The sequence below is a fragment of the Peromyscus eremicus genome, chromosome 15 (genome assembly GCF_949786415.1).
Source record: "Peromyscus eremicus chromosome 15, PerEre_H2_v1, whole genome shotgun sequence".
Taxonomy (NCBI): domain Eukaryota; kingdom Metazoa; phylum Chordata; class Mammalia; order Rodentia; family Cricetidae; genus Peromyscus; species Peromyscus eremicus.
Window position 1 is genome coordinate 58,711,742 of NC_081431.1, and position 27,979 is coordinate 58,739,720.

The 27,979-nt window shown below is 49.5% G+C and overlaps 1 protein-coding gene across 1 annotated transcript in view; it reads right to left on the minus strand.

The window, feature by feature from the left end:
- Positions 1-12,935: 12,935 nt before the first annotated feature.
- The window catches only part of Chit1 (chitinase 1), a 50,991-nt gene continuing 35,947 nt past the window's right edge, over positions 12,936-27,979 (minus strand). Inside the window, exons 4-14 of the mRNA XM_059280196.1 lie at positions 25,431-25,624; positions 24,091-24,189; positions 21,478-21,679; positions 20,869-20,925; positions 19,523-19,688; positions 19,196-19,320; positions 18,008-18,131; positions 15,939-16,124; positions 15,005-15,112; positions 13,815-13,941; positions 12,936-13,277 (exon numbers count right to left, since the gene is read on the minus strand). Of these exons, the coding sequence (XP_059136179.1) occupies positions 13,033-13,277; positions 13,815-13,941; positions 15,005-15,112; positions 15,939-16,124; positions 18,008-18,131; positions 19,196-19,320; positions 19,523-19,688; positions 20,869-20,925; positions 21,478-21,679; positions 24,091-24,189; positions 25,431-25,624 (1,633 nt within the window). The 3' untranslated portion in view covers positions 12,936-13,032. The remainder of the gene's footprint in view (positions 13,278-13,814; positions 13,942-15,004; positions 15,113-15,938; positions 16,125-18,007; positions 18,132-19,195; positions 19,321-19,522; positions 19,689-20,868; positions 20,926-21,477; positions 21,680-24,090; positions 24,190-25,430; positions 25,625-27,979) is intronic.

A 27,979-nucleotide genomic window follows, 5' to 3' on the forward strand; every position in this document is an offset into this window, starting at 1 on the left:
ACCAAACATTCAAACATATGAACCTTGTGGGGGTCTTGTTCAGACCACAACACCTGTTCTGTGCTGAAAGGGTGGAGGCAGAAAGACACTCACAGACTGTAGACATTTACTAAAGGGACACTCAACAAATTTAGTAATGCGTTGGCTGTAAAGAACAACTAAAGAGGAGCCAGGAGCACCCCTGGGGCCCTACGTTCAGCAAGAAGGACAGGTTATGATATGTTTCTGGAGGAGGGCACCAGAGGTGGCTTTAGAGCCAGGTCCATCTCAGGCACACCAAAGGTGAGTGCTTTGCTGCTTCCTCTGCACAGACGGAGCAAGTGGGCCAGAGTAACTGCACATCTGAGTTTAGGAGGGATGCTTAAGTTGGAGGTAGGTACACACGGGGTCATTAGCATAAAGATGCTTTTTTAAGCCATCCAAAGGACAGTAGCTCCTGAGGAGAGAACAACACCCAGACCAAGGCTGAGGAGTGCCATTTAGGGACCAAGTGGAGGTGGGGACACGTCCACAGGACCTTCATTCAACTCCAAACGCTCCTGGTGTTGGAAGTGAGGGAGGGTGGGGCCAGAGCAGGTAAAATGGAGGAAGAGGACCTGCTAGGGGCTTGTAGTCTATACAGGCGACAGTTGTATGAACCCACAATTACAATACAATGATGTAAAGATTTTTGGGTGTGGGTTCAGGAAAAAGAAGTAGCCAAAATGTCTGTGGCCCCTGGTTCTCCAAGCTGGCCAAAAGTGTGGGAGGGATCATGGGACTGGAAAGATGGGAATCAGGATGCAGAGGCTGGTAACTATTCCAGACCGGGACTCTTCCCTGGAGATACCCAGAGTCCCCGGGAATTCCCATGCTGTGTTCCTCCCTGTAGGTGGTCAGCTTCCAGTTCTCCCAAGAAGCCTGGTGCTCCACAGCAGCTCCTCACCACCCCTGCTCCCCCCTCCTCCAGCAGTCCCGTGGCCCTGCCTATCTTCATTTCCATCTCCATCCTGAGATCTTTGTCTCCACCCCTTCCCGGACAAGCTAGCCTCCTGAGCAGAACTGTTTTCTACAACCAGGATTACTGTGACAGGCACATTGACACAGCTTGGAGCCTTGCCTTCATCAAGGCGGGATGTTTTCTCAAAAACAGTTGCTTCACTTCCTGGTGTTGCGAAATCATGCTCGTTGACCCTCTTAGGTTTCACACTACTTGAAGAAAAGGGAGGAATCCTCCAGCACTGAACTGTTCACAGAGAAACGCAGGTTAACCCTGATGCGCCTGCCACCCTCCCTTCTGAGCGGCTCTAGCCAACTGCAGTCAGCCGAGGGCTCCAGCTGGCTCTCCTCAGCCGCACTCAGCATAAGCTCTCCCTGTCTGTACTTCCCGCTCTCCTAGCCCTCCAATTTGAACACACCCTAGGGGGGCCTGACTCAGGCTTGAGGTCATGGTTATTGACTGGAACTACTGTGAGCTGAAACCTCATTCAGGGCCCTAGCTCAACACCAACAAACACCCTGTGTGAAAACCCCACCGGCCACCCAGCCAGCCAGCCTCTCTCTCTTTCCTTTGAACATATTTGGTTTGTTCCTTTCTCATTGTTTATGGCTCATTTCATCGGCAACTACAATCCTTTGTGGGTGTGTGTTCTATAAACTCCAGGAGATCAAGCCCTGAGCCTCGGTCACGTCTCATTTACCTCCTAGAGCCTCAGCCAAGGTCTTTTCTGTGCAAGGGATGAGTTCTGACTAGAACTTCTGTGGGAAATGCAACACACTGCGTGATTATTGTTTTTCTGTGAAAATGCTCTTTGGATAGTGAAATGCAGGGTCCGCACCAGACCTGCTCTAGAGAGAAGCCTATTCACTCATTCAACAAGTATTTTATTTTACGTGTGTGGGTATTTTGCCTGCATGCATATATATGTGCACTGTGTACATGCCTGGTGCCATGGATCCCCCGGAATTGGACTTACAAACAGTTGTGAGTTGCCATCTGGGTGCTGAGAACTGAACCTCGGTCCTCTAGAGAAGCACGCAGTGCTCTTAACTACTGAGTCATTTCTCCAGACCATGTACTTTTTTAAATTAAATTAAACTTATTATTTTTTGTTTTGTTTTTTTTTTTTTTAAAGACAGGGTCTCACTATGAAACACAGGCTGGCCAGGAACTCGTGGTACTCCAGCCTCTGCCTACCAAGCAAGTGCTCTGTTCCCAGTCTCCAGCAAGCACGCTTTAAGCATCTACCATGTGCTAGAAGGGAAGTGAGACCCTGGGGACCTAGTAATTAAGGAGGCTGATGAAGTTCTGCTTACACGGAAACTTTCTTCAGGCAAAGTGAAAGGTCATCAACAAGGGGGAAATCATGGCAGAGCAGAGAGTCCCAGGCTGAAAATAAACCGGAGTGGGGTGTCAGCACTGGGACGCCTCTCTAGTAAGTGACCCACAGGGTGAACTGCTGGGCCAAAGAAGGTCTGAGAAAGGATCGTCCAGAGGGAGGGATCAGGTAAACCTTTGAGGTAGGGGAAGGTGGGGAGAAGACATGGGTGACTGAATGAGTTCCAGAAGAGAGAAGGGAAGAAGGGCGCATGCGTGCTGAGAAGCACTGCTCTGAAGGATCCTCTCACCCCAGCCTCTCCCACAGAGTCTGGTTTTCTGACTGAGTGTGTGTGTGTGTGTGTGTGTGTGTGTGTGTGTGTGTGTGTACTGCTCACAGGGAGGGGGCCAACAGGAAGTGGGTCAGAGACTAGCCAAAGCTTTGCCTTAGAAGAGGACTTGTCTTTTTTTTTTTTTTTTTTTAACTGTCTCTCTGTGTGTACATGCACATAAGTGCAGGTCACTGAAGAGGCCAGAAGAGGGCATCAGAGCCTCTGGAGCAGGAGTTGCAAAGAGTAGTAAGTCACTTGATAATGAGCACGGGGAGTCCAACTCTGACCCTCTGGAAGAGCAGTGAGTGCTTTAAACGGCTGAGTCATCTCTCCAGCACCCACCCCGTTGTTGTTAATTGTCTGTGAACTTGAGCAAATTTTCTGGGCCTTAATTTATGCATGTGTATACTTAATCTTGGAGGTGTAGTGTCCCAGGCCCAGTGTCCCATGACTCAGCAGGCACAAACTTCATAAGAAAACCCTGTCTCAAAAACCTAAAATCCTTGGGAGTCCGGTGCCTGTGGTGTGATGCAGCCTTGGTGCAGTGGGAAGGGGCTTGGACCTGCCTGGGCTCAGTGTGCCTGGCTCTGCTGAATCCCCATGGGAGACCTTGATTTGGGAGATGTGGGGATGTGGGGTGGCTTGGGGGAGAGGGCTGGGAGTGAGAGGAGGGAGGAGGTGGGATCTGTGGGTGGTCTGTAGAGTGAGTGAAAGATTTCTTAATAAAGAAAAAAAAAAAGAAAGAAAAAACACAAAAAAAAATCCTAAAACCTTAGACCAAATCAAAACCAAACAAAAATAACAAAACCCCTTAATCTCAGATCACAGTTAGTGGCTCCTTTGAGAATGACCTTGGAGTGCAAACAGGTTTTCAGAGGAATGGCCACTGCTCTTTCTCAAGCTGGGCGGGCTCTTTTCTTTTTGCATTGTATGTTTGTGTGCTTTTGTGGACGTGCTATTTCGTAATAAAAAAATTTTAAGGGGGGGAGACCTTAATCTTTGGAGTTCTTGTGAGAATCAACTGGTCTAAGAACTAACTTCACCACACTGGCTTTCTGATTGGTTTCAGGTAACAGTCAGAAAACCAGACCCTGGGGGAGGCTGAGGTGAGAGGATCCTTTAGAGCAGTGCTTCTCAGCCTTCCTAATGCTGCGGCCCTTTATACAGGCTGAGAACCACTGCTCTAGAGTGGAGTCCTCCAGCACTCCATTCTCTCTTGCTCTCATATATCCCCCCCTCACCCTACCCTACCCCACCCCGCCCTACCCTACCCTTCCTCCCCTCGTCACCTTTCTCTCTCTTTCTTTTTCTGCCACGATTTCTCACTCCCCCCCTTCACATTCTTTCGAGCTACATCATCTCAACTGCCCCAAATCTGGAAGATATTTTAGACACAGCATCGCTCATGTTTATTTTGTACTTTTTTTTTTTTTTGCCTTGCTTTAAAAATCAAGCGTTTTCATGTTTTCCACATCTCTCTTAATTAAAAGAGCAGCATCTGTATCAAAATGTAAGTGATTTTGTGCAAAGGTATGGCCCAGGATGATTATCTTTTTCCACTGAAGTCACAGTCTCTTAATAGAAAATGGCTCCCACCACTGGATTAAAGGATTAGAAAGATTTTGTCTCCAGGCATCTGGGGCTTGCTGTGTTGGAGACATCTCTCTATCAGCAGGCTGAGGAGGGGCACTCGGGATGCTCTCCAAAGGCCAGTAACTTCTGAGTCACCCCAGAGATGCTCTGGATCCAGCCTGGATGTCATGTCCCACTGCTGGCTACCTTTGGCTAGCTCTGTGGGAGCCGTTGCAGAAGCGACATCCACAGGGTGGACGGGCGAGACAGTAACTCTGAGGTCACTGGTGGAAACAGAGGCCTGAGTAATTGGTAAAGCAGGCCCTGAGGCAAAGGGCGACATTAGACACCTGCCCTCCCATTGTTGTGAGCCTATGCTTACCCAAGAAAGGACAGTGTTCTCTGTGTGCGTTCCAATGTGTGCAGGATGCCAGGGACGGGACCCAGCCTCCTCCATCTCACTCAGCTCTCATTTAATGAGGCCTTCTGGCTGGGAAAGCAGGGTGCATCAAGTGGAGGATGGGGTCTCTTTCCCTTTTATTCTTCTTTCTTGGGGGTGGACGTCTAGTGATGGTAGTGGCTGACTATGGTAACCAGCCCACTTGACTCCAGTGAGGAGTGACTTGCTCTGGGTCACACAAGAACACAGTAAGAAAAGGCAAAGTGAACTCTCCTCCACACCAAGCGGGTGACACAGTAAAGCCACAGCAGGGTGACATTCCTTCAGTACTCTGACCTTTAGGGTCCCTGACCCAAATCCTTTCTTTCTCAAGGTCTGTTCTTCAGGGTGGCGGGTAGGGTGAATGAAGCCTGGGCTGTGCACAGAAGGCAGCCCAGGACTTCAGCACTGGTGTAAATAAGCTGCATGTGACATACTGAGAGCCACTTTCAAATATGAGCAGGGTGGGGATTTGCACCCCTGTGGGTATCGAAGTAAGGGCATCCACAAAAACTCCTGCCAGCGTGTGGGTCTCAAATTGAACACCACCTCAGACTGTGAGGAGTAAGTGATCAGATAGCGATGAGGAGACTCGGGGAAGACCCGATCGCTACCCGCCAGATCTGGACTCCTTAGGGTGGGCTAGCTCCCCCTCAGCCCAGATGCTCTGACTCTGAAGAAAGTGAAGACCAAATGATCGGGGGCAAGAGTGATGGCCGCGGGGTCACTGAGCCCTGTGTCTCTAGACGCCTCTCCTTCCCAGGCAGTCCCCTCAGTGTCCCCACCATGCAGTTTGGTTGCCAAGAAATGGAGGGGAGGATGGGGTGTGAGGATGGGAGGATGTCTTTGGTTAAGCCTAGGCTTTGGTTGCTCGGTCTCTTCAGGTTATTATTGGTCTCGGTGACAGCTGGGCATGGCAAGAACATGCAGAAGGAGGGACTGGAGTGGATTTGGGGCCATTGTAAGCTCCCAAGAGCTTCCATGCCATCTGGTGGGGGCCAAAGAGGGCGATCATGCCAGGAATGTCTGTCCACTCCCTCCCCACTCACACCCTGAGCAAATGGGGAGCAGCTCAAAAGAAATGCGATAGCCGGTCTTTGGAGTGGAGTTTCTCTCCTTCCGGTATGTCTGGAAAACATGTGTTGCCCAAATAGCCGGACAAATTAAGAGAAGTCTATCTTTTGTCCGAGTCAGGCTCTGGACTCAGGGGAGTGGGCTTTCCTGCTAGCCTGAAGTTGAAGAAGCAGAAAGAGTGCCTCTTAGTGGTAGAAACACCCTGCACAATGTGGGGAAAGACTCAGAAGAGGCACACAGTAGAAGAGGGATCTCGGGAGCCTTCAGACTCTTTCCACGCCTGAGATGCTGTGCTACACAGCCTTTTAGAGACTGTGATGTCTAAAATACGCTGCCACCATTCCTGTTCTTCCCCTCTGCTGGCTGATGGTGCAGCTCTTTCCCCAGAGTCCTTTCTAGGTCCCCAAACTCAATGATACCAAGTGATAGAGTCCAAGGACATACATGCAGGTCTCTACCGCACTGGAGCCTTACATATATAGAAAAGTGACTTGAGTCTGTGACCTCATGGGGAGGAGTTGGGGAAGGGTCTAAGCAAAGGAGGAAGGAAGGAGGAAGGCAGAGGTGGTTTACTGAGCTGGGGCCTCAAGAGATTTCGGGAAAACTATGCATCCCTCTAGTTCAGGAGTCAGGACAGCGCACCAGATAAAAACTGCCTTAGGTGGGCCCTAGCTGTCTGTGGGAACTTGAGCAGTCTGGGTCCACTCTAGTGACCTCTGAAAAAACTGCAGATCTACACCACCCAACTCAACCCTCCTGGGGGACCCTTGGGAAGGACAAATGGAAGAGAGAGCTAGCCAGCACCCTCCCTGACTATAGCTTATTCAGGGGCACTGAGTTCTGAGTTAAACAAGAGCTCTGAGGCTGCTTCCTGTCATTCCCAGGTCCCTTGGGGCTGGGAAAGGAGGATCGTCAAAAAGATAAAGAGCTTCAATCCTCAGCCTGCTTGGTCTTGTAGCCACCAAAAACATTTAATTAAAACACAATGGTCCTGTAGCCACCAAAAACATTTAATTAAAAACTGAAATTAAAATAAAGCATCACTCCAAGATGGCTTTATTGGTAACTGCTACCAAGTCTTTTTGACACAGTCCCCAGAGAAGGCAAAGAGACAGCCTCCTGACTCATTTTATGAGGCTAGCAGGGCCTTAAAACTCACATTAATTTCTTATTGTCAGGGACATTGGCTGGGGCAGTAGGGCTATCCCAGAGTGTAAGAAGTGTGCAGTTCCACTTTATGTAGTAATTTACATGTGCAAAAATGGAAAAGAATACATTCATCTAATCTTGCAAATGTACCTAAATGTCTGTAATATAACATGACCAAGCTAGAATAATCCTAGGAGTATCAGATTTTAAGAGGGAGAATAGTTGATAATAATTTATTTTATTAGTAGAGTAAAACAAGAAATCTTTAAATAAATATTTGACAAATTCTTGTTCATGCCCATGAAAATCCTTAGCAAAGTGGGAACAGAGGGAAGCTTCCTTGGTCTGATAGAACCCGTATTAAGCTGAGCTCAGTGGTGCACATCTCAGATCTCTGCACTTGGGAAGTAGAGTCATAAAGTGGAAGAGCACCAGTTCAATGTCATCCTCAGCTACAGAGTAAGTTTGAGGCCAGCCTGGGCTACATGAGGCTCTGTCTCAAAAGTGAAAACAAACCCAACAAATTCCACAACAAATAGTGTGTTTAATGCTGGAACATTGAGAATATCCTCTTTTAGAGCAAGAACAAGACAACAGTGCCTGTGTTGCTGTGCTACACAGCCTTTTAGAGACTGTGATGTCTAAAATACGCTGCCACCATTCCTGTTCTTCCCCTCAGCATGTCCTTATATAGAGAGCTTGCTATAATCAGTAGGCAAGAAAATGGACAAAAGGCATAGCGCAGGCTCTGAAACAAAAGAAAAGAAGTGCGCTAGAGCAGACGATGTGGTTGTCTATATCGAACAGTAGGCAGAACTGCAGCATAATTAGCAAAACTAATGAAAGAAAGTTGAGTGTGGTAGTGTATGTCAGGAGCCTGAGGTGGAGAGGGGGAAGGGTGTAAATCCCAGAGAAGTCTGAGACCTGCCTCAAAAATGAAACAAAACAAAACAAAAAACTAGAGAGTTGGAAAAGTTGCTAGATACAATGTTAATACACAAAAGTCAGCAACATTACCACACCATGCTCCTGTTGTGAGCCACCATGTGGGTCCTGGGAATGGATAGGAATCCAAGTCCTATCCTCTGGAAAGGCAGGCAGTGCTCTTAACCACTGAGACATCTCTCAGGCCCTTAACCACACATTCTTTTCAAACGCTGCACTCCAAGTCCAGCACTAACAACTCAAGCCTGGGCACAGAGGCCACCCTGGGCTGCGTCATCTACTTTATATGTTGAAATGATTGTGGAGGTGACAGGTAGTCTGGCAGCTACAGAGAACAAGGCTGGTTTAAGAGTGGTGCTTGCTAAACTTCAGAAAGAGGGGAGGGATGTCTCTCTTAGGCAACGGGAGCAGGAAGTCACCCAGGGAAGATAAGAAGGCACCTTTGTAGCTGAAGGTTTTCCTGTGTTCCGCCCGGTCTGCAGCCGCTCAGACCCAAGTAAACACACAGAGGCTTATATTAATTAAAACTGCTCAGCCATTAGCTCAGGCCTACCACTGACTAGCGCCTACACTCAAACTCAGCCCATTTTTGTTCATCTATATGTCACCATGTGTTCTGTGGTTTTACCTGTGTGCCAGTACATGCTGCTCCCTGGATGGCAGGCTGGCATCTCCTGACTCAGCCTTCCTCTTCCCAGAATTCTCCTTGTCTGCTTATCCCGCATATACTTCCTGCCTGGCTACTGGCCAATCAGTGTTTTATTAAAACAGTGTACAAAAACATTATCCCATAGCACACCTTGTATGTAGAGAACTAAATAATTACAAGTAAGGCCAGACTTGGCCTACCCTTATTATCTCCATGAGCCTGCAGCGGTACACAGTATCAGAGATGAAGTCTTCCTCCTCCATCTGTGACTAGCCTTCACCACTGTTGGAGGTAACAGCCCTGCAGCTTGCTGGCCCTCCGGCCAATGGCAAAGGCTGTTAGGCAGGACTCACTCCTGTAAACCCCACCCCAGTCCTAGCTAGCTGCTGGCACCTGGTAAATGCTCAAGAAATACTTAGAGTTTTCAAGCTTTGTTAATTTTATATGCCCAGGCCATCTGTATAATCAGACGTTATAAAGGAAAGAGCTGTGGTTTAAAGACAGGAGAGGGACAGGGGGCAACAGGTAGATCTGGGGCAGGCCCTGACTCCCTCATGATTTTGACTTGCACATGGCCCTGGAACCTGTGCCCGCATGTAAGGTCCTGTAGGAGTGACAGTGAGAAATCAAGGCACGCAGTAATGTATGGATAGCCCAGCACAGATGCATGGGCAGTACAGTGTAGATGCGCAGCACACGTACCTTGGGTCTGTCCATCACAGAGGGTAGAGGAGGCAATTGCATTGCATGGGCTTTCACACAGGAAGGAAATGTCCACAGTGGTTTGAGCACAAACCTAGGCTGTGGGTCTTATTTAAACCCCAGCTTTGCCACACATGGGCCCTGTGACCAGAGGATGATAGACGATACTTTATAGGGACACGTGAGTGTTAAAGGAATTGGGTTCACTCTGTAAATATTTACCATGTGACTCATCCCTGCCTTGTACGGTCCCCATGCAGGGAAGAAATGTTCCTTCCTAGCAGCTGGATGCTGACATTAAAGGACAAACAGTGGTTAATGGGTAAGCTTTGTAGGGCAGTGCCCCACCGTGTGATGGTCCTTCAGCAGGGGAATTCTCTAGGGTGCAGAACTGATTTCTGTACATGAAGATACAAATGGAAGGAAATTAGCTGGGAATTCAGCTTAGCAGTCCTCAGCGGAGGGTTGGTCCCGTATGCACAAAGCATGGTGCTCAGTCTTTAGTACTACACAAACTGGGTGTGGCAGTTCACACCTGGAATCCCAGCATTTGGGAAGTAGAGATAGGGATCAAAAGTTCAAGGTTATCTTTCACTACTAAGACCAAAGCCAGCCTGGAATATATGAAAATGAGTATTTGAATTTATATAATTAAATTAAAAATAAAATACACAATTAAATACTAAAATATTTATAAATGGGGAAACAAATGACCTGATTTTTTACTGGGCTTCAAGCATGAACAACAGAAGAAGAGAACCCGTGTCTGTGTCCTGAGGAGCCTGAGATCTGGGGGCAGAGTTCACTGTCCGCGGAGAACCTCAGTTGCAGACCTGAATGAGGCAGGCCATGCTACAGGGTGGCAGGAAGCATCTCTGATGTGCCAAGGCCCATGGGAAGGTCCTACAGGAGACAACCCAAGGCTGACTCTGTGTGGGGGACTAGACTGTCAAGGACGGAGGGAGCCAGAGTAAGACACTTGCCCTGTAGTGCAGCCTGGGTTGGCTAAGGGGGGTGATAAGCCACACTGTGCAGAGCCCCGAGTGCCGGGCACTGACTGAGCTGGCCTGGATTGGGAAAGGGACACAAAGCCCTGACCACTCCTGTTATTACCTACAAGGCCACCAATAAGGTGAGAACTGGGATGGTAGTTGGCCTAAGATTCAGAGAAATGGGCATTGTTATGGGAGACTTGGGCACGAGGCCAGGATGGCAGTCACTGAACTGGGATTTTGGATACGGCATCATGCCGGAGGAAGGACCAGGGCCAGGGCAAGGTGAATGAGGAGAACCAAGACAAGGACTCTGGCCTTTGAACTGAGTCAACCAAGCAGCCAGGGAAGAGTGGGCCACTCATAATGACCCACCATCTGAGGATGATATGAGCAAGTCTTTGGGGACTTTAGGAAGTGACCTCCGCTAAGGGATCTTTCCAACCACACCATATAGTAGTCCCACCCACACCCACTTCCAGTCTCCAGCCACACAGGCTGTCCTTTGTAGCACTCACTATCACCTGAAAGCGTCCCATTTGCTCACTGTCTGTTGAATATTGACATTGGCCCTGGAAAGCCCAGTCCCGGACATGTTGTACTACCCCCACCCCACCCCCACCCCGAGCTGCACACTGTCCCACCCCCACGTGCCACTCGGCTCCAGGACTGAGATGTTACAGGTGCTTGGCTTGTGGGGAGAGAGGCCGCTGTAGTGGAGGACACAGGGCCACGGGCCCAGAGCCCATGGTGGAGGTAGAAGCCTCAGTGTGAGCACAAATGACTTTGGGTGTACTGAGTGCTCCAGACTCAGAAAGCTCCACTCAGAAAAAGGGGTGCCCCCTGGGTAAGCTGGGTGAGGGGGCCGCCTGGAGGTGCTGAACTGGGATCTGGTTGGCTGAGGTGAACATGGACAGCTGGGTGCTAGGGGACAGAACTCGTGGTAAGAGGAGATCAGATTGGGAAAAGAGGCCGGAGCCTGATAGGGGTCTCAATGTTGCTTCAGGTGCTGTTAGGGACTTTATTCCTTGGGTTGGGAAAGCTATTAGTCATATCTAAGCAAGGGAGGTGATTGGATTAGATCCCTGATTTGTAAAGATCAAGCTGGTTGGGTGTGGAAGAAGGACTAGAGAAGAGAGGTGAATCAGGGAGCAGAGAGAGCAGGGGAAAGCCATATCTGAGTGAGAGGTGACCTGCCTGGGCTGAGGCAGGGCATGGGTCTGGGGATGAATGGGATCATGAAGACCAGAGAGAGGCCATGGGCCATACTTCACCATGGATAAAATAGCTCAGACGAAAGTTTTGCTATCTGGGAGGACTTTGGCCATTTGAACACTCAGGAGGGCATATTGTACTGACATGGGAGTGTGTTAGCTTCTTAGCCAGCAGATGCTGACTCCCAGCCAGGCACTGGATATCCCCTCCCAGTCACCCAGACAGCAGGGGAGCCCTCATCTGACAGAAGCAATCCCCAGGCTGTTTCTTCACCTGAAGCCATTAGTACGGGGTGGGCCTATAGTCATCCCCACACTCATGGAATGCTCCATAAGGAAGCTGCCCCTGGACCCTGCTCTAAACGGTTGAGGGATTTCTTCAGGTTCAGAGCCCGGAGGGTGGGAATATGTGCAAAAGCAGGCCGTTCTGGGCAGCAGGACGGACTGCAGAAGGCCGGAGGGCAGGCAGGGTGCAGGCGTGGCCCAGGCGTTCTGAGGGCCCTGTGGCTGCACTCCAACAAGAACCCAGTCACCACCCTCTCCCTGACCTAACTCACTCCCAACAGCCCATCCGAGTCACCTCCCCAAACCAGGCTTCAGCAAGTGCCGGACAGGGTGGACTTTCAGGGAACGTGAAGATTTTCTTTAAAAGCAACAAAGGGCCACCTGAAGCTGCAAGGGATGTTTATTATTCACTTGCTCTTTTCTTTTTGATTGTTTGGGACAGTGTCTCATTATATAGCCCAGGCTGCCCTGGTGCTCAAAATCCTCCTGCCTCAGTCCCATGAGTACTGAGATTGTAGGCATGTGACACCCTACCCAGATAGATCACTTTAATAGGTGGTCATCAGGGCACATGCTTGTCTTGGCCCCTTTTTTTTGGGCCTTTGTTCTGGACTCAGAACTGGCTAGAACCCGTCTTCAATTGAGGTGCCTGTAAAATTCTGTGTTTGCTACCTATTGGGGGTGGTGGTCGAGATGAGACACGTGAAATGCCCCCAAGAGGCTTCATTTCCAAGTGAATGCTTAGTACCAAGATGGTCCGTATGGAGAGTGCTGGAGCCCAGGGAGGTGGGCTCTGTCCACCAAAGTCCGGTGGCTTCACTAGCAGCAGCAGCAGCAGCAGCAGCAGCAGCAGCAGCAGCAGCAGACAGAGGTAAACTGGGAAAAGCTCTTCTCTGCTGCCATCACGTGTCCGTTGGGGAAATAACTGTGTAGCAGAGGTTAAGCATCTTTCCCCAAAGGCTCCTGAAACAAGGACCCGTAGATGTGCGCAGCCTGCCCATGCCCTGTAAGCTGTCGCCTGTATGCTGGCACGTGGACTCAGTGAGGTGAGACTTTCATGGGGCCTGGCACATCGTGAAGGGACCTTCTGGCTCTGACCTTCGCCTGCCGCTTGTCACCCTCTTCTCTTGGTCCCTTAGGGAAGTTTCTGAATCAGCAGCACGCCTTAGCCTCTTTGAGTTACTACACTGGGGGTGAAAACTAAAAGTTTATTTTGCAGGTAAAGGGGCAGCCCAGAAGACACAAAAAGGAAGCCAGGAAGCTGAGCAGAGGCCGGGTCACTGAATGAATGGAGAAGCCTGCAGCCCCCAGGGAAAGCAGAGGCGGGCTGTTGGGGGACTCCCAGGCCTGGCCTCAGGCTGGAGTGGACGGGATTCCAGGGACTCAACTCCAGGTACAGCACTTGCAAGAGTCACTGAACACCAAGCCTGGGGGACAGCTCTGCTGGAACTGCCGCCCCCCTGCACAGCTGTAGTAACTGGATTTTTCTCCAGGGTTGGGGTAGAGCCCGTCAGCTTTGCCTTGGCAGAAGGTATCTACACCTGGGCTGCGTCCCTGCTCTGGCTCAGGAGGCTGGTGTGGTCCAGGTGCTTCCTGTTCTGGGCTTCTTGGAGGCACAGAGGGAAGATCTAGGAAGACAAGGAAGACACAACTGATCCTGGCCCAACAGATTCCAAACCACAGGCCAGCACACACAGCAGCAGCAGCTGGAGGCAGAAGCCCAGCTCCCCACACGCCACATCCAGACCACAGCCACAGCCACAGCTCGGCACTGCCTGGAAGACAACCTGGGCTACACAGTAGCAGGCAGCTGGCGACCATATACCAGCTGTGTTATCCATACACTGGTGAAGGGCACCTAGGGGGTCCCACACAGCAGGGTGAGGGCTGGCTTTCTTCTTGGTAAGAGCGAACAGCTGTCCCCAGGCCGAGACCTTTGGAGGGAATCCCTGTTACCACACTCTGGCATGTATTGCCAATAAGAGACAGGAAAGAGATGTGAAAGCGCATCGTTTCAATAGTTTCCTTAGCTCCTGGGGTGCATGGAATTTGAGAAATCACAGTATTGGGGCACAGTTGTTTCCTCATAAGAGAGACTTATGAGAGGGGTGGGTGTGCACCCCACTCTCTGAGTTCAGCCTCTGGTCCCCTGCCCCCTTACTCACTCAGCTCCTGCCGCAGCGTCCGGATGAGGGGGTACTGGCCCTGGTTGCAGAAGGAGCCTGTGAAGTCGTCCAAGTCCAGGGCCCAGACCATGGCCCCTCCCAGCCCCTTCTGTTTCAGATAGCTGACCTGGAGGTGGGGGGATGAGCAGATGTAGGTGATCAGAGTATTACCTACTGGTTGTTATAGGCTCAGTTACTACAGGGAATCAGGTCTCAGCTTCCTGAAAGTTCTGAAGCAAGCTTTGTCTTCATATCTTCATTTCTTCCTCATCCTCAGGATTCCTGAGGAAACATACTGTGGTTGTGTGTTCCCTCAGAGATATTCGAGGCACCATGATGTGGAGTGTGTCTGAGAGCTAACGGTTAGGGTGGTTAGGACCTATTACTAGCCTCACTCTCCTTCACGGGTCTCACCCTGTTCTCAGGGTCCATCTCTTCCTTCTCCACCCTGTCTGCCTACAGTTTCCTCCCTATATGGCTACGTTCTAGGCTTTAGGACTTGCCTCAAGCACACTTCCTCCACACTCCTTCCTCCCATCTCCTTGAACAGCATCTACACTTATGAGATTCCCACAGGGCGCTTCATCGGCATTTCTGAATGCCCCCGCCACTGACTGTCCCATGAGGACTGCTGATAAAAAAATGTAGCACTGTCTCTTCAGGAGCTAAGGATCTCTTCTGGGAAGAGGAAATGCATAAAGGAACCCATATTGGACAGGATGAAGGGGTCCTGTAAGGAAGTCAATGACATGAATATGCTCCAAATCTGGCCAACAGACTGGATAAAATCACATGTCCCACCCACCACTCGTATTTCTTCTTTCCTTGTGCCTATACAGTTAGTATTTTGGTAAAATACAAATCTTGTCAAGAGGACTACTCACGTAGAGAAATAGCTCTCCCCCGTCCCTCTCTCTGAGTGAGTATGCATAAGTGCTTCTCTGTACTGGGGACTGAACCCTAGGCCTTGTACATGCCAGGCAAGCACTCTACCACTGAGCTACATCCCCAGCACTCATTGTGCCTCTTCTTCATCAATCGGTGATAAATGTTGAAAACACTGTCACATGAAGAGGGGGAAATGTTGGAGCACAGGAACATTCATCCATGAAGAGAGCTGGAGTGTGGGTGTTATTGACAGGCCTTTGGTCTGCCAGGGGCCACCCCCTCCCAGTTGGGCCGGACCTCACCTTAGCTCTGAAGCTTTCCATGTCATCAAATCCCACCCACTGGTTGTCTTGGAAGACATAGGGCACCTTCTGGTCCTTGATTCTGTGTTTTCCTTTCCAGGAGCAGACCTGTAGGAACAGAGCTGTATTAAGGAGGAAGAAGAACACTAGCAGGTACTGATAAACAAGCCTGCCTCCACCTTAGGCTTAAAAGCCATCTTTTAAGACAAACTGGGTACATTACTGTTTATGATAAAATTTCCATTTCTCAAGGATTGGACTATGCCCCACCTGTAACCTTAACTACACACGGTTCTGTATTGCCTGTTCCAGGAAATGGCAACCATGTCTTAGCTTCAAAAAGGTTGTTATGACCACCCTGTTATGACCACCTGCAATCACTTTGTTTCAGGAGGTCATTATGACTAACTTGTTATGTTTAAGTTCTGCTCCTATAACCCCACCTATTTGCCCGACAAATCCCCCATTTGGAAACCCCTCTATCCCTGAGCTATAAAAACCTTAACTTCCCCAGATCTAATGCTGACCTCTTGAATCCTGCCTTAGGGGAAGGCAGCCTGTGTACACAAATTTTAAAGAAGCTTTTTAAAATTAATTCAGCTATGATTATTTGGGTCAGTGGTCTTTCTCCTCAAATCTTTGGGATTAACAGTACCTGCCCTCTCATGCCAAGAGGAGACCAGAGGTTGAGAGATTCCCATCTGAGGAAGCAGAGAACATGGTAGGGTTCTATGGAGTAGCCTGGAACTGTGGGTTTAGAGTTCGGTTACCTGAGCTTAAGGATCTACACAAGATGGCCAGGGTAGAATGGAGTACCCTTGGCCAGAATTCTCCATGCTTACCACCTTTACTAAGCAATTACAGGAGAAGTCCTCTCACCTCCCAGGAACCCCTGGCCCTCCACCATTCTCAGGATAGCTAAAGGCCCTCTTACCTCAAAGTAAGCCAGTATCCCTCCTTCCCTTGTATAGGGACCTGGAGCACCAGGCCCTGTGGCTGGGGCCCCAACTCTGTTGTCTGATGAGGAGGCCAGGGTGAAGGAGCGTCCATAGGTGGGCATGCCGAGGATCAGTTTGCTGGCAGGCATCCCCTTCTGTAGCCAGAGCTGCACAGCAGTATCCTGGTAGAGAAGGAGGGCCTGGTTAATCTGCCTTTACCTTAGTTCTGATTGCCTGAGAATGGGGTTCTAGAGAGAATGGGGTGGGGGGATCTCCTCTGCTGCACCCAAGGCTCTTCATAAGCATCCCATCATGCCCATCTTCTTTAAATCCCACCTTAGACTCCTAACCCCTATGAGGGAAGCTGCAAGGTTCAATAGCCAGATTTGGGGCTTTGGAACTAGGCAACCATTTCAGAACAAACAGTCACCAATAGTCTATTGTGTGCCGGGCTCTGTCCTAGAGGCTTGGAATACATCCCTGAAGAATACAGACAGAAATTCCTGCCTCACTCAGCAAAGTGTTTAGAATAAAACTAATACAAACAGCCATTTGATTCAAGGGCTGGGCGTGTATAGGAACCTAGCAGATGTGACACAGGAAGTTGTGAGCATTTTCACATAATTATAATAATGTTAGCTTATTATAGTTATAAGATTCACCTAAGAACAAGATCGGGGCCTTGGGTCAGCGTGCCCAGGGTTTAACCACCCACCTCCGAAGAAGGCCTTTCCACAGTCCTATGGTCCTTGAGGTGTGTAATCCTAGGCCTATGGCTGGAAGAGACATTTAATCTCATCATACTGAGTAAGTACTGAAAGATGAAGAGTCATCCTTCAGGCCTAGACTGTGGCATGTTTTCCTCGAGGTGAGTCCAGACCTCTTGGGTAAAGGACAGTTTCACTGCATTGATTTCTTTTTGTTGGTTGAAGAATTCACCCGGGATCAAACCCCAGCTTTCTGAGAGAAAAACTCGGGTCCCCTGCCAACTTGAATGGCGCTTTTTTAAAAAAACATGTTTGAACAAGAGACTCCTCTGAGCTGGGTGGTGGAGGTGCACGCCTTTAATCCCAGCACTCAGGAGGCAGAGCCAGGTGGATCTCTGTGAGTTCGAGGCCAGCCTGGTCTCCAAAGTGAGTTCCAGGAAAGGCATAAAGCTACACAGAGAAACCCTGTCTCAGAAAAAAAAAAAAAAAAAAAAAAAAAAAAAAAAAAAAAAAGAGAGACTCCTCTGGCCCGAAGCAATTCTCAGACACAGTGCAGCAAATAGAAGACCTGTGGTCAAAGGGAAAGACCTCCTTTTCCAGCCCAGAGAACACCAAGCTGTGGGGCTTCCTCCCCACGTGCCAGTCAGCTTGTGTCTCCCACTTGACTGAGCTACTTAGCTTCCTTGAAAACCCACGCTGTTTTCCGGATGAGGTGAGCAGTCAGGCCCGATGTGACTCTCCAGCCCACAGGAGGAACTTTGTGAAAGAGTCAGAGAGAGAAAAATGTCCCACTCCAGCCAACCCAGAGATACAGGACACCAAAAGCAAACAGCATTCTAATGTAGAGGGCATGGTGGTGGTTGTCTTAAGAAAGAGAAATGATCCAGCTACTCTCGACTGGTAAGCATAGACTGGGCTTATGGGAAGTATCCAGACTTCTCAGGAGAAAGAGTTGGGCAGGAAAACCCCACTGCAGTCTAAGGCCAGCCTGCCCTGTTCTGAGGCTGGGGAGTTCCTCCCTGAGTGACACTTTCATCGGTGTTATCAACCGTGGACAAGGGATGAGGATGTGAAACATGAGGGAGCCACATTGGCTGGAGAGTCAAGTTCCAAGGAGGCTTCCCCATTGGTCCCCTGTGTGTCTGATGTCATTAAAGTGACTTGCTCTGTTATCTAACACGCTGCGGAGAGGAGAAGCTTTGCCATCTGGAGAGCAGGACAGAATAAAGAGAGAAGCAAAGAGAACAGGGAAACCCTGGTGTCTCGCTGGCTTTTCCATTAGGGGCTCGGGGTTCAGTGAGGCCACTGAGCAGGTCCTGCTGGGCGGAGGAGCCCTGTCTCACCCGCTGACCACTTACCACGTTGAGCCCAATGGCTGTCTCACTCTCTTCTTGCCTTTTGTAAAGGGGGCTGTTGTGTCCTGTGGTCTTTTCCCAGGAGCCGTGGAAGTCATAGGCCATAAGGCTGACGAAATCCAAGCTCCTGCAGGAGGCGTAGGAAGAGGTGAGAACGTGGGTGGGAGATGCTTCCCTCGGGGTGTGGGTGGGGAGGCAGTGTAGGGATGGTAGGCTCACTTCTGGCTCTGTTCATCACATTCTCCATCCCTCGCCCTTAGAGCGGTCTCATTCGCGCTGTGGGGTTGGCCATTGTCTTTGGTGGCCTCCCCCTACTTATCATCCCTTCTGCAGCCTGAGGTGCTTTCCTGTTCTGTGCAAGAAAGCTGGTTTGATTTTGCCATTTTGGAAGCAATCTAGCTCAGTGTTTCTCAAGCTTTTATTACACAAGTCCCCTGAGAATCTCACTAAAATGTAGGTGTTTGCTCAGCAGGCTGCATTTCTAATGTCCCCTCACCCATACACACACACACACACACACACACACACACACAATCTCTCTATGTAACTGGCCTGGAACTCACTGTGTAGAGCAGGATGGTTTTAGACTCATAGAGACCCATCTGCCTCTACCTCCTGAGTGCTGGGAATAAAGGCGCACGCACATCACCACACTAGCTCTTAAGTGTCGTAGAGGCTGCAGCTCCACAGACCACACCATGGAGCTAACATGTGACCTCCCATATTCTTGGAGACGCTTAAGGGCTTTGCTCTCCCTGCCCCAAAGGTATTCTTTCTTTAACAGTGAGTTCCCAAGGAAGAAAAGAACAACCCCGCCCCCACCCCTGCATAAAAGATCTGTAATAATAGAGCAGCAGAAAACAGACTTCCCAGACACCTGGTAGCATCTGAAAGCCACATCTTTTTTTTTTTTTTGGTTGTTGTTGTTAGTTTGTTTTTTCAAGACAGGGTTTCTCTGTGTATCCCTGGCTGTCCTGGAACTCTCTCTGTAGCCCAGGCTGGCCTCGAACTCAGAGATCCGCCTGCCTCTGCCTCCTGAGTGCTGGGATTAAAGGCATGTGCCACCACCACCACCTGGGTGAAAGCCACATCTTGGAGGCAAAGATCGGCTCCATTTCTGGGAAGCTCAACCATGCTGGGCCTCTCCAGCCTTGGAGGACATGTGGTTTAAGTAGACAGCCCGAGACTCACAGAGCCATCTTGTCCACCTCATAGCCAGCATCCACGTGGTCTTGCCCAGCTGGCACAGCTGCCGTCAGAAGGAGCCGTTCCTTCCCTGAGGTCTGGGCTTCCTCCTGGAAGGACGTGGCCAAGTCCTGTGGGAGGAATTCAGAATGAAGGCAGAGGCAGGAGCTAGCAGGACTCCCCACCCTCTTACCCCCTCCCCCCATGCATAGGTGTTCATACTCTGGGGTCTGAAGCTGCCGGCCCTGGGGACAGAGCAGCACTCAAACGCTGTAGGGCCACCACCCTGAGTCACTTGGCAGACTGGGTGACTCTAGAACCACCCAGCCATACTTGTAGCAAGGCCGTGAATCTCTGTTTGTCTACTGCTGGGCTCCCACGGCTTCCTGGGTACTCCCAGTCAAGGTCAAGGCCATCAAAACCATGAGTGCGCAGGAACCTTATGGCCGAGTTGACGAAGGTCTGCCTGTTGCTGGCCGTGGCCACCATATCTGTGAACCTGTGAAATGATGGAAGGTGTGACCTGACTGGGCTAGACCAGAGGCCACTGTCTTGCTCATGGACGAGTAAAAAAATATTTGGGACCCCAATCTTGTGTTTACACCAGGAAGGCCTCTAAGATGGCTGCTGGGATATTTGCTGACAGGTTAGGGGGCCTAGTTAAGGAAAGGAACAAACAAGTGCTTTCTAACCCCTAAAGTCAATGTCACCAGGGCTGCCCCTGGAACTGTCTCACTGTCAATCAGAACTACCCCGCACCCTTGCTCTCCATGAGATTGGGAGAAAAGGTACAGACGCTTGTGGAGCAGTTAGGGGGGCAAGCGGTGAGACCAACAAGGATCTGGGGACCTGGGGACCCCCTGCTTGAGCTCCCTGGCAGATGAAGTGGAGGACTGTGTGCTGGGCTTATTAGCCTTTGCGCTGTCCAGAGATGGTCTGAATTCCACCTTGGCCCCAGGGACACCTTTCCCTCATCTTCCCTCTTTGGTAGACCCCCAAAGAATTTTTGATTCTATTTTTATTAACTTTTAACTCAATTAAATTAATAGTGTAAATTCTTCAGTCCGTGTCTCTGAGAATACCAAGCTAAAAACCGTAACAATGTTAATAAAAAAAAAAAAATGTGTTATTTTGGGAAGTTGAGTCATAGCATTCATTAGATTCTCAAAAGGTCTCATAGTCCAAAAATATTTTTTAACTATATAAAGCTTTGGGAACTGTATATCCTAGGTTTTTTAGGAGATTTCTAGCTTTATTATTTTCATAAATAAGAAAATATTATAGAAGTGGACAATAATTTGGCAGCCAGGCTCAATGTCACTGACAAGATATCCCATTCAGCACTCAGAAAACACACTGCATGCAGTCTGGGACCCCTGGTCCCCTCTTCTCCCACTTCATGGAGGAGGAGACTGAGGCTGGAGCGGTCAGAACTCTCCGCTGTTTTAGATTCTGGTCTTCTGATAAGACAGGATCTATGGCAACCTGGCACCAAACCTGCATGCACCACTGCCATCCTGATGAGGGGCCTAGAACCAGAGGGGAAAAGCCCCATGGTCCAGGACCCCGCCCCTTGTCATGCTTTGGCCCGGCCTACTTTCCCTGAGGAGGGCTCTGCTTGCCAGTGTGCCACATTCACATCCGAAGGTTCTGCCACCCACTTGTCCAGGTCCACTCACTTCTGGGTACCAAAGGTCCAGCCCCCGATGGCTAACAAAGTCTTCAGCTTGGGGTTCCTGAAAAGAGAAGAGATGTGCAAGGCTGTACCTCACCAGCTTAGAGAATTAACAAGAGCTTAGGTGGGAGCAACAGCAGGAACAGGCCTGAGCATGCCGCTGTGCACACAGACTGCGCTGAGTCCACTGAGGTAGACGTGTGTGACACAGAGGACCCTGTGTCTAACTGGGGCAGCACCACAGAGGGGCACGGACACAAGGAGCTCGGGAAGTAAGTGACCGGAGTCCTCAGAGGGGCTTTGTAAGGTAGCTGAAGATGGATACATGTTAGAGCATGCCCAAGAGGAAGGGAATTCTCAGAGTAGGAAAGTTCTGCAATCCCAATCTTACTTAGATTTAAACCAGAAGGGCCCTTTACACTTTTCTCATCTACCCCTATCTCTTCTGTATAAGCACAGGTAAGCAGAGAGGGGCAGGGGGGCGTGTGACCTGCTCAGAACCACACAGCAACACAGCAGGTCAATGGCAGGGTTGCAATGATGACGAGGTTTCTGGGTGGGGGGAGGGGCAATCTGTCCACCCCCTCCCCCCTCTCCCCACCGTTTGGCTCACATCCTCTTTAGGCCGTTCAGCTCCTGGTAGAGAAGCTTGTCGTTCCACTCCACAGAGCTGAGCTGGTGATTGTCCATTCCAGCAAAGGCATAGATGAGGTAGCTACACAGGTTGGGGTCGACATCCCTGGGTAAGAATCGAGCTGCCCCCGGACGGTACTGGGCCCAGTTCGTGAAGTAGCAGACCAGTTTTGCAGCAGAGCCTGACCAGTAAGGGAAGGAATGAAGAATGTCTGTCAGAAGAGTCCCTGGGAACGGGTGGTCTCTGCCCCAGGTAGACAATGCTCGTGAGTGTCTCATATACCTAGGCTGAGGGCTGACAGCTTGCTTTTGTTTGGGCTCGTACCTCACAGTTAGGAAAGCATAGGTTGGTCATGGGGCCACAGACCACCTGTCAGCGCCAGAACCCTGATTACCAAGCTCGATTCACCCTGTGCAAAGTGAGGTTCACGAGCTTGGGAGACTTCTCAGTTCAGCATGAGGGTAGAGCAGGGTGTTCAGATCCTGGTCTCCTGATCCCTTGACAACTAAGGCTCAGAGTCCAGGTCCCTCTGGCCAGGGACTATCTGCTCCAGGGCCTGAAACCCAGGGCAGCCCTAGGCGGCCCCATCACAAGGCCCAAAGGGAGTTAACATGACATGTTCTTTTGCCAAAGGAAGAGAGGTGGAACCTACAAAACACAGCTGGGAATACTTCACAATGCCAATTAAAATGCAAATGTCTGAAACAGCAGAGGGAGGCCGTTCCAGTTACAGGCCTTGGCTCATGTTTCTTTAATCTTCCATTAAAGCAGTTTGCATTTATTTGTTATTCCTTGTAGAGAGCCTACATTTATCAGTGTCGTGGCTGAGGTTCCAGTAAAGAGCCTCTACTATGCAGGAAGGGTAGCTTGTGTCTGGTGTCTTTATAACTTGTGAAAGGCTGCAGGGAGGCCCTATGCCCAGTGGGCAAATGCTGACAGTCCTTTGGAGGGCAGCCCTGAGCCAGGACCAGGGCATCAGAGAGCAGGAATGGTCTTCAATCCTGCACCAGTCAAGACAAACTCTGGGTCCATCTCCTGTTCGGTCCTAGTCCATCTGGACTCAGGGGTCTCTTCCTGAGCGGCTCTGGAATGTACAAGGCGGTATTTTACACCAGGGACTTGGTGGAATGGTGAGCTTGATATCTAGGTCCCGGGACTTCCTTTTCTTCCAACAGGATCTCTTTATAACCTCCCTACTGTCCCTCTCTGTGTGTCCAGTGTTGGTGAGAAGGTGGAGGAGGAAACGGGTGTAAGGAGACTGTGAGTGAAAATTAGTCCATGAAGAACCCAACCTTGAGCGCATGGTCAGCTCCAAAAGAGAGGAACCTTTGCGTAGTCAACAGCTCTGACAGAAATGACCCAGGAATGGAGCTTGTGAGGAGGGGTGTGTACATGGATTCATGAACTCCTCATAGCAAAAGGAAGAAAGAAGAGACCAAGCCAGAAAAGACACCCCAGGGGCCATGCAGGAAGGAATCAGGAGGCTCACGTGGAACCGCATCTCACCCCTGCGCAACAAATGCTACAAACACATTTTATACGACAGAGTCAACATGGTGGTTAGATGAAAGCATGCCCTCTAGCATGCCAGCCTACTGCTCATATAATCCAGCTTCCTCCTCTTGAAGTGAGGACATCCGCCCACACACTGTGTCTCATAGGATAACTCTATGGCTGTCAGCTCACAGATGAGGGCTGACACAGTGAGCTCTGTTCAGGGTGCTTGCAGACATTAATTCCTAGTGCACACAAAGTCTTCTTATTGTGCTACACTGATGTAGCTGGAGGCAACTGGGGCTTCATTCAGCTTTCGGAGAAATCTCTAGCCTCACTACCTCCCATATGTGTTACTTCTATGGGCTTCTGCCTGATCCCTCTTGTGTGACCAAGAGGGGAGATGAGCACCCAGTGCTAAGCCTAGCATGCTTAGCATCTTCAGAACAAGAGCCTGAGAGGCCAGCATCCCTGGACCACTGAAGCCCAGCAAGTAGGTGGGATGAGAAAGGGACCTGGGAGTCTGAGTTGCTGAAATGCCTGGGAGATCTCTCAGATCTTTTTTGTTTGATGTGGGAGCCCCCTTCTGACTCTCTTAGCTCCACACCCATCAGCAAATGCAAGCACACATGTCCTGACTGAGCTACAGGGCTGGAACCACAAGGCTGGACTTAGCTTCCCTTACCTCTGGGCTCAGAGTCTGTGGGAGAAAAAGTTTAAGGCAAGAACTATAGAAACCGTAATACATACTAGAAAGTGTGCAGATGCTGTGAGAACAGACATGGGAGAGTCAAGAGAGGAGGGCACAACTGGTTCTATGGCCTGGAAGGAGTCAGCTTGGTCCCTGGGTTGGTTCTTCTGGTTTGGCAAGAGCTCGTGTATGTGTGTGTGTGTCCATGTGTGCTTTTGTGTGTGCATGTGTGTGTGGTGACTGGAGTGGGGGGTATAACAGAAACAAGGTGTGTGTGTGCATGCATGTGTGTGTGTGTATGTGCACATGTGTGTGTAGTGACTGGAATGGAGGAGTATAACAGAAACAGAAACAGGGATGACGGGCTGAGGGAACAAGTACTGGCCTAAGATACAGGTGTCACTTACCCCACTGGGTCATCAACAGAGTCGTCACACCTGATAATCCAAGAGAAGAAGCAGAAATCAGGATGCCATTCTCAGTGCCATAGGCCCTGGTCCCACGTGCTGGCAGAGGCAGAGTGGGCGCAGGTGGCCAAACAAAGTTGGTTTCATACAAACCAAGCTTTCTCCTTCCAGAGGAGACCCAGGAGGAAAGCGTTCATCTCTGCACCGAGACCTGACAGCCAGGGGCTGTTTCCACCCAGGCTTGATAGCAGGAGTTGATGGAAGTTTTCCTGGCTACGAGGATGCACTAGAGGGTGGTGTGGATTTAGGAAGATTATGGGAAAACAGCAGACAAATGAGGTATGCAGAGGAAAAACATCTCTGTGGAAGGGCTGGGCAGGAGACGCCATCTTCTGATGGCTTGGCACCTGGTCCCTCTGGTCCTAGTGATTTACATTCCCGCCACTTGCCACAGTGGCTAAGAATGTTCCCAGCAGCCTTGAAGACCTAAGGCTGGCAGGATCCTTCAAAGAATTTGTTCCCACCTTTCTGGTGACTTTAGATTTTCCTTTTAATCTTAAAAGAAAAATCTGCATGAAATTTGCCAGAAGAGGCTGGGGAGATGATGTGGTGGTTAAGAGCCCTTACTGCGTTGGGGATTTAGCTCAGTGGTAGAGCACTTGCCTAGCAAGTGCAAGGCCCTGGGTTCGGTCCTCAGCTCTGACAAACAAAACAAAACAAAACAAAACAAAAAACAAAAACAAAAAACAAAACAAACAAAAAAAAAAAAACAAGAGTCCTTACTGCTCTTGCAGAGGACCTGGGTTCATCTCCCAGCACCCACATCAGGTAGCTCACAACCCCCTATAATTCCATTCAAGGGATCTGATATCCTCTTCTGGCCACTGTGGGCACCTGGATGCATGTGGTACACATAAACTCATGCAGATATACATACATACACAATAAAATAAATTATAAATACATAATAGAAATACATAGAATAATATTTTATTTTGTAAGAACACCCCAGCTGCCTTCTTGGAGGACAAGCAGTACAAGGTTAGGGAAGGTGACTGTTTCTTGGACCTAAACACTCAGGAGGGAAAAGACACCTAGTGCAGGGCTCACCGACTGCATTTCCAGGAAAGAGCCTATGGAAGAACTCCTCCCTTACAACACAAACACTCTTGGACTGAAAAGGGTAGTCAAGCTAGGAGGCAGGGATAGGTGGAATGAACCGAATATCTCCTGAGCCCTTTTGCTTCCTTACACAGTATGAGGGAGCCACAGGCCATGCACATCCTCATGCACCATGGCTCCTGAGGCCCAACCCACTCTCCCTATCCAAGACTACGCACCTGCCAAGGCCATAAACTGCACCATGATGCTGGCTCCGGCAGATGTCAGCTCCATGCACACCAGTTCCACAGGTCTCACCCTGCTCTTATCCCACGGGCCTGCTGCCGCACGGCCAGGAGTGTTGAAATAGACGCCCGAGGGAGGAGAGAAAAGGTCTGTGGGTGGTAAACGGAGGGCTAGGATGTTCGGGGGCCTGGGTTGAGAAAACATGACACGTTGTTCTTTCGAAATCCTTGCTTCTCTGGAGCGATCAGAGGGTGAAAAGTGGACTTTTGCGATTGCTAAATCGGGAGGCAGAAAGAAGAAACGAGAAGGGTGCACAGCCTTCCTGCTGGCCAAGCGTGACTCTGCTCTTTGTGTGGGTTGGCAGACACCGTGGGCAGCCCCAAGCCTCATGCTGCCCAGGAGAAAACAAGGGACTCCCGGGCCAGGGCAGCTGTGGTCTAGATCTGGTCTCCCTGGTCTTCCACAGCCCTCTCTTGAACTTAAGTTCCTCCATCTGTAAGATAATCGGCTCACGAAGAAACTATTTTCACAGTGTTATTTTTACTCTCTACATGATACTAATTTGTTTTATCCATGATTGAGAAAATACCCACGATGATACATAGCGATTAAGATTTCAGCAACAGTCAAGACCTGTGCAGTGATAACTCCCTACAGCTTCTGTAATGAACTGAGACTCTGGAAACAACAGGGACTTATTTTGTCTTGGTTCTGGAGGAATCAGTCTGAGATGAGTGTGGGGCGGGGCTGTGCCTTCTCGAGAAGCTCTAGAGGGCTTTCCTTTCATCCTCTAGTTCTGGTGACTTGAATCATCCCATGGCTCAGGGCAGCACATTCCGCTCTGCCTGCCTCCATCGCTCTCGGCCTTTCCCTACGTTCTTGTAGCTTCTCCCTTGCTGCCTCTAAGGACACCGATCCAGTGGACCCTTTCATTCTTTGCCTCTGCAAAGACCTTTATTGCAAACAAGGTCACAGCCTGGGGTTCTGGTAGGGATTTTTTTTTTTTTAGAATTTTTATGAAATATCTTCTTTGGCATTTCGTACATCTGTGTAATGCATCCTGGTCCCTCTTTGGCATCGATTTTATTAGGTCTTTGAGAATTTCATCCACTGTATTTTGATGGTACTTGCCCCTCACAGCTCATCTCAAATTCACCTCTGACCTAACCAATTTTGTGTCTCCTCCTCCTCTTCCTCTTTTTCCTCTTTTCTATCAAGTCCGTTTCTGCTGCCCATATACCCTTGGATGTGTGGCCTTCCACTGGAACATGGACCACTCACAAAGAGAGACCACATCCTCAAAGAAAACTGACTCTCCTCTCCCAGCAGTTACTAATTGCCCATAGCTCCTCAGCTAGGGGTGGGACTTCGTGCCCACCTCACCTCTCTGAGCCTTTGGAAAAGGGAGTGTGATATAGATATCCCATTTAGGGCGGAATATTCTAGTCTCCTATTCTCTACATCTTTCCAGTTATGGTTATCTGTGTTAATCACCAACTACTGAGCAAAGAAACTTCTCTGATGAGGGTTGAGAGATGCATAAATCTATGGGTATAATTATAAGTTGATTAGTACTGTCTTAGGGTTTTTATTGCTGTGAAGAGACACATGACCCCAGCAACTCTTATAAAGAAAACGTTTAATTGGGGTGGCTCACTTGCAGTTTCAGAGGTTCAGTCCATTATCCTCAGACGTGGTGCTGGAGAAATAGCTGAGAGTCTTACATCTTGCCAGCAACAGGAAGTCAACTGAGACACTGGGTGATATCCTGAGCATAGGAAACCTGAAAGCCCACCGCCACAGTGACGCACTTCCTCCAACAAGGCCATACCCACTCCATCAAAGCCACACCTCCGAATAGTGCCATTCCCTATGAGATTATGGGGGCCAGTTACATTCAAACTACCACAAGTACTATGTTCATTTAGTAGAATAATAGTAGTAGTTCTCTTCTGTGGCTTCTGACCTTTCTAGCCACAGGTTCTTGATACCAACAACTACCAGATAACCAGATACGGGTTTCATCTTGTGGAAGAGGCCTTCAATCCAAGTTTCTTACTCTAATGATATCCATGCCTCTTTTGCCCAAGTGTGCATGTCTTCCAAGGCCAGTAGTTATTGTAGCCTTGGATACAATAGTGGGATATGATGGATGATTGCTTTTCTCCTCCAGTAGCATACATAGCATCTTCCAACACCGTGAAAGCTCTCCAGTAGGGATGGAGCCTCGGTGAGTGCCATAGCAGCTTAATTTGTCCATGTCTCATGACTCAGGTGTGTGGTGTCTTCAGCAACAGGGTCTTACCATCAAGTTCCAGAGGGTAACCAAGAGCGTTTGTCAGTTGCCTGCAATGTTTGGAGGTCTAAGGGACTTACTGCCCAACATCTCTGAAAGAGGTAACCCGTTCCTGGTTCTGGCTTTTTATTCCTTTATCTGTGGTGTCTGTAGGGTTTTTTTCACACTGTTATAGGGAGGACTCCTTTTAAATTCTGTATAGAAGCTTTCACAGTAATAATGACTGTATTTCTGCAGCAATAAAGT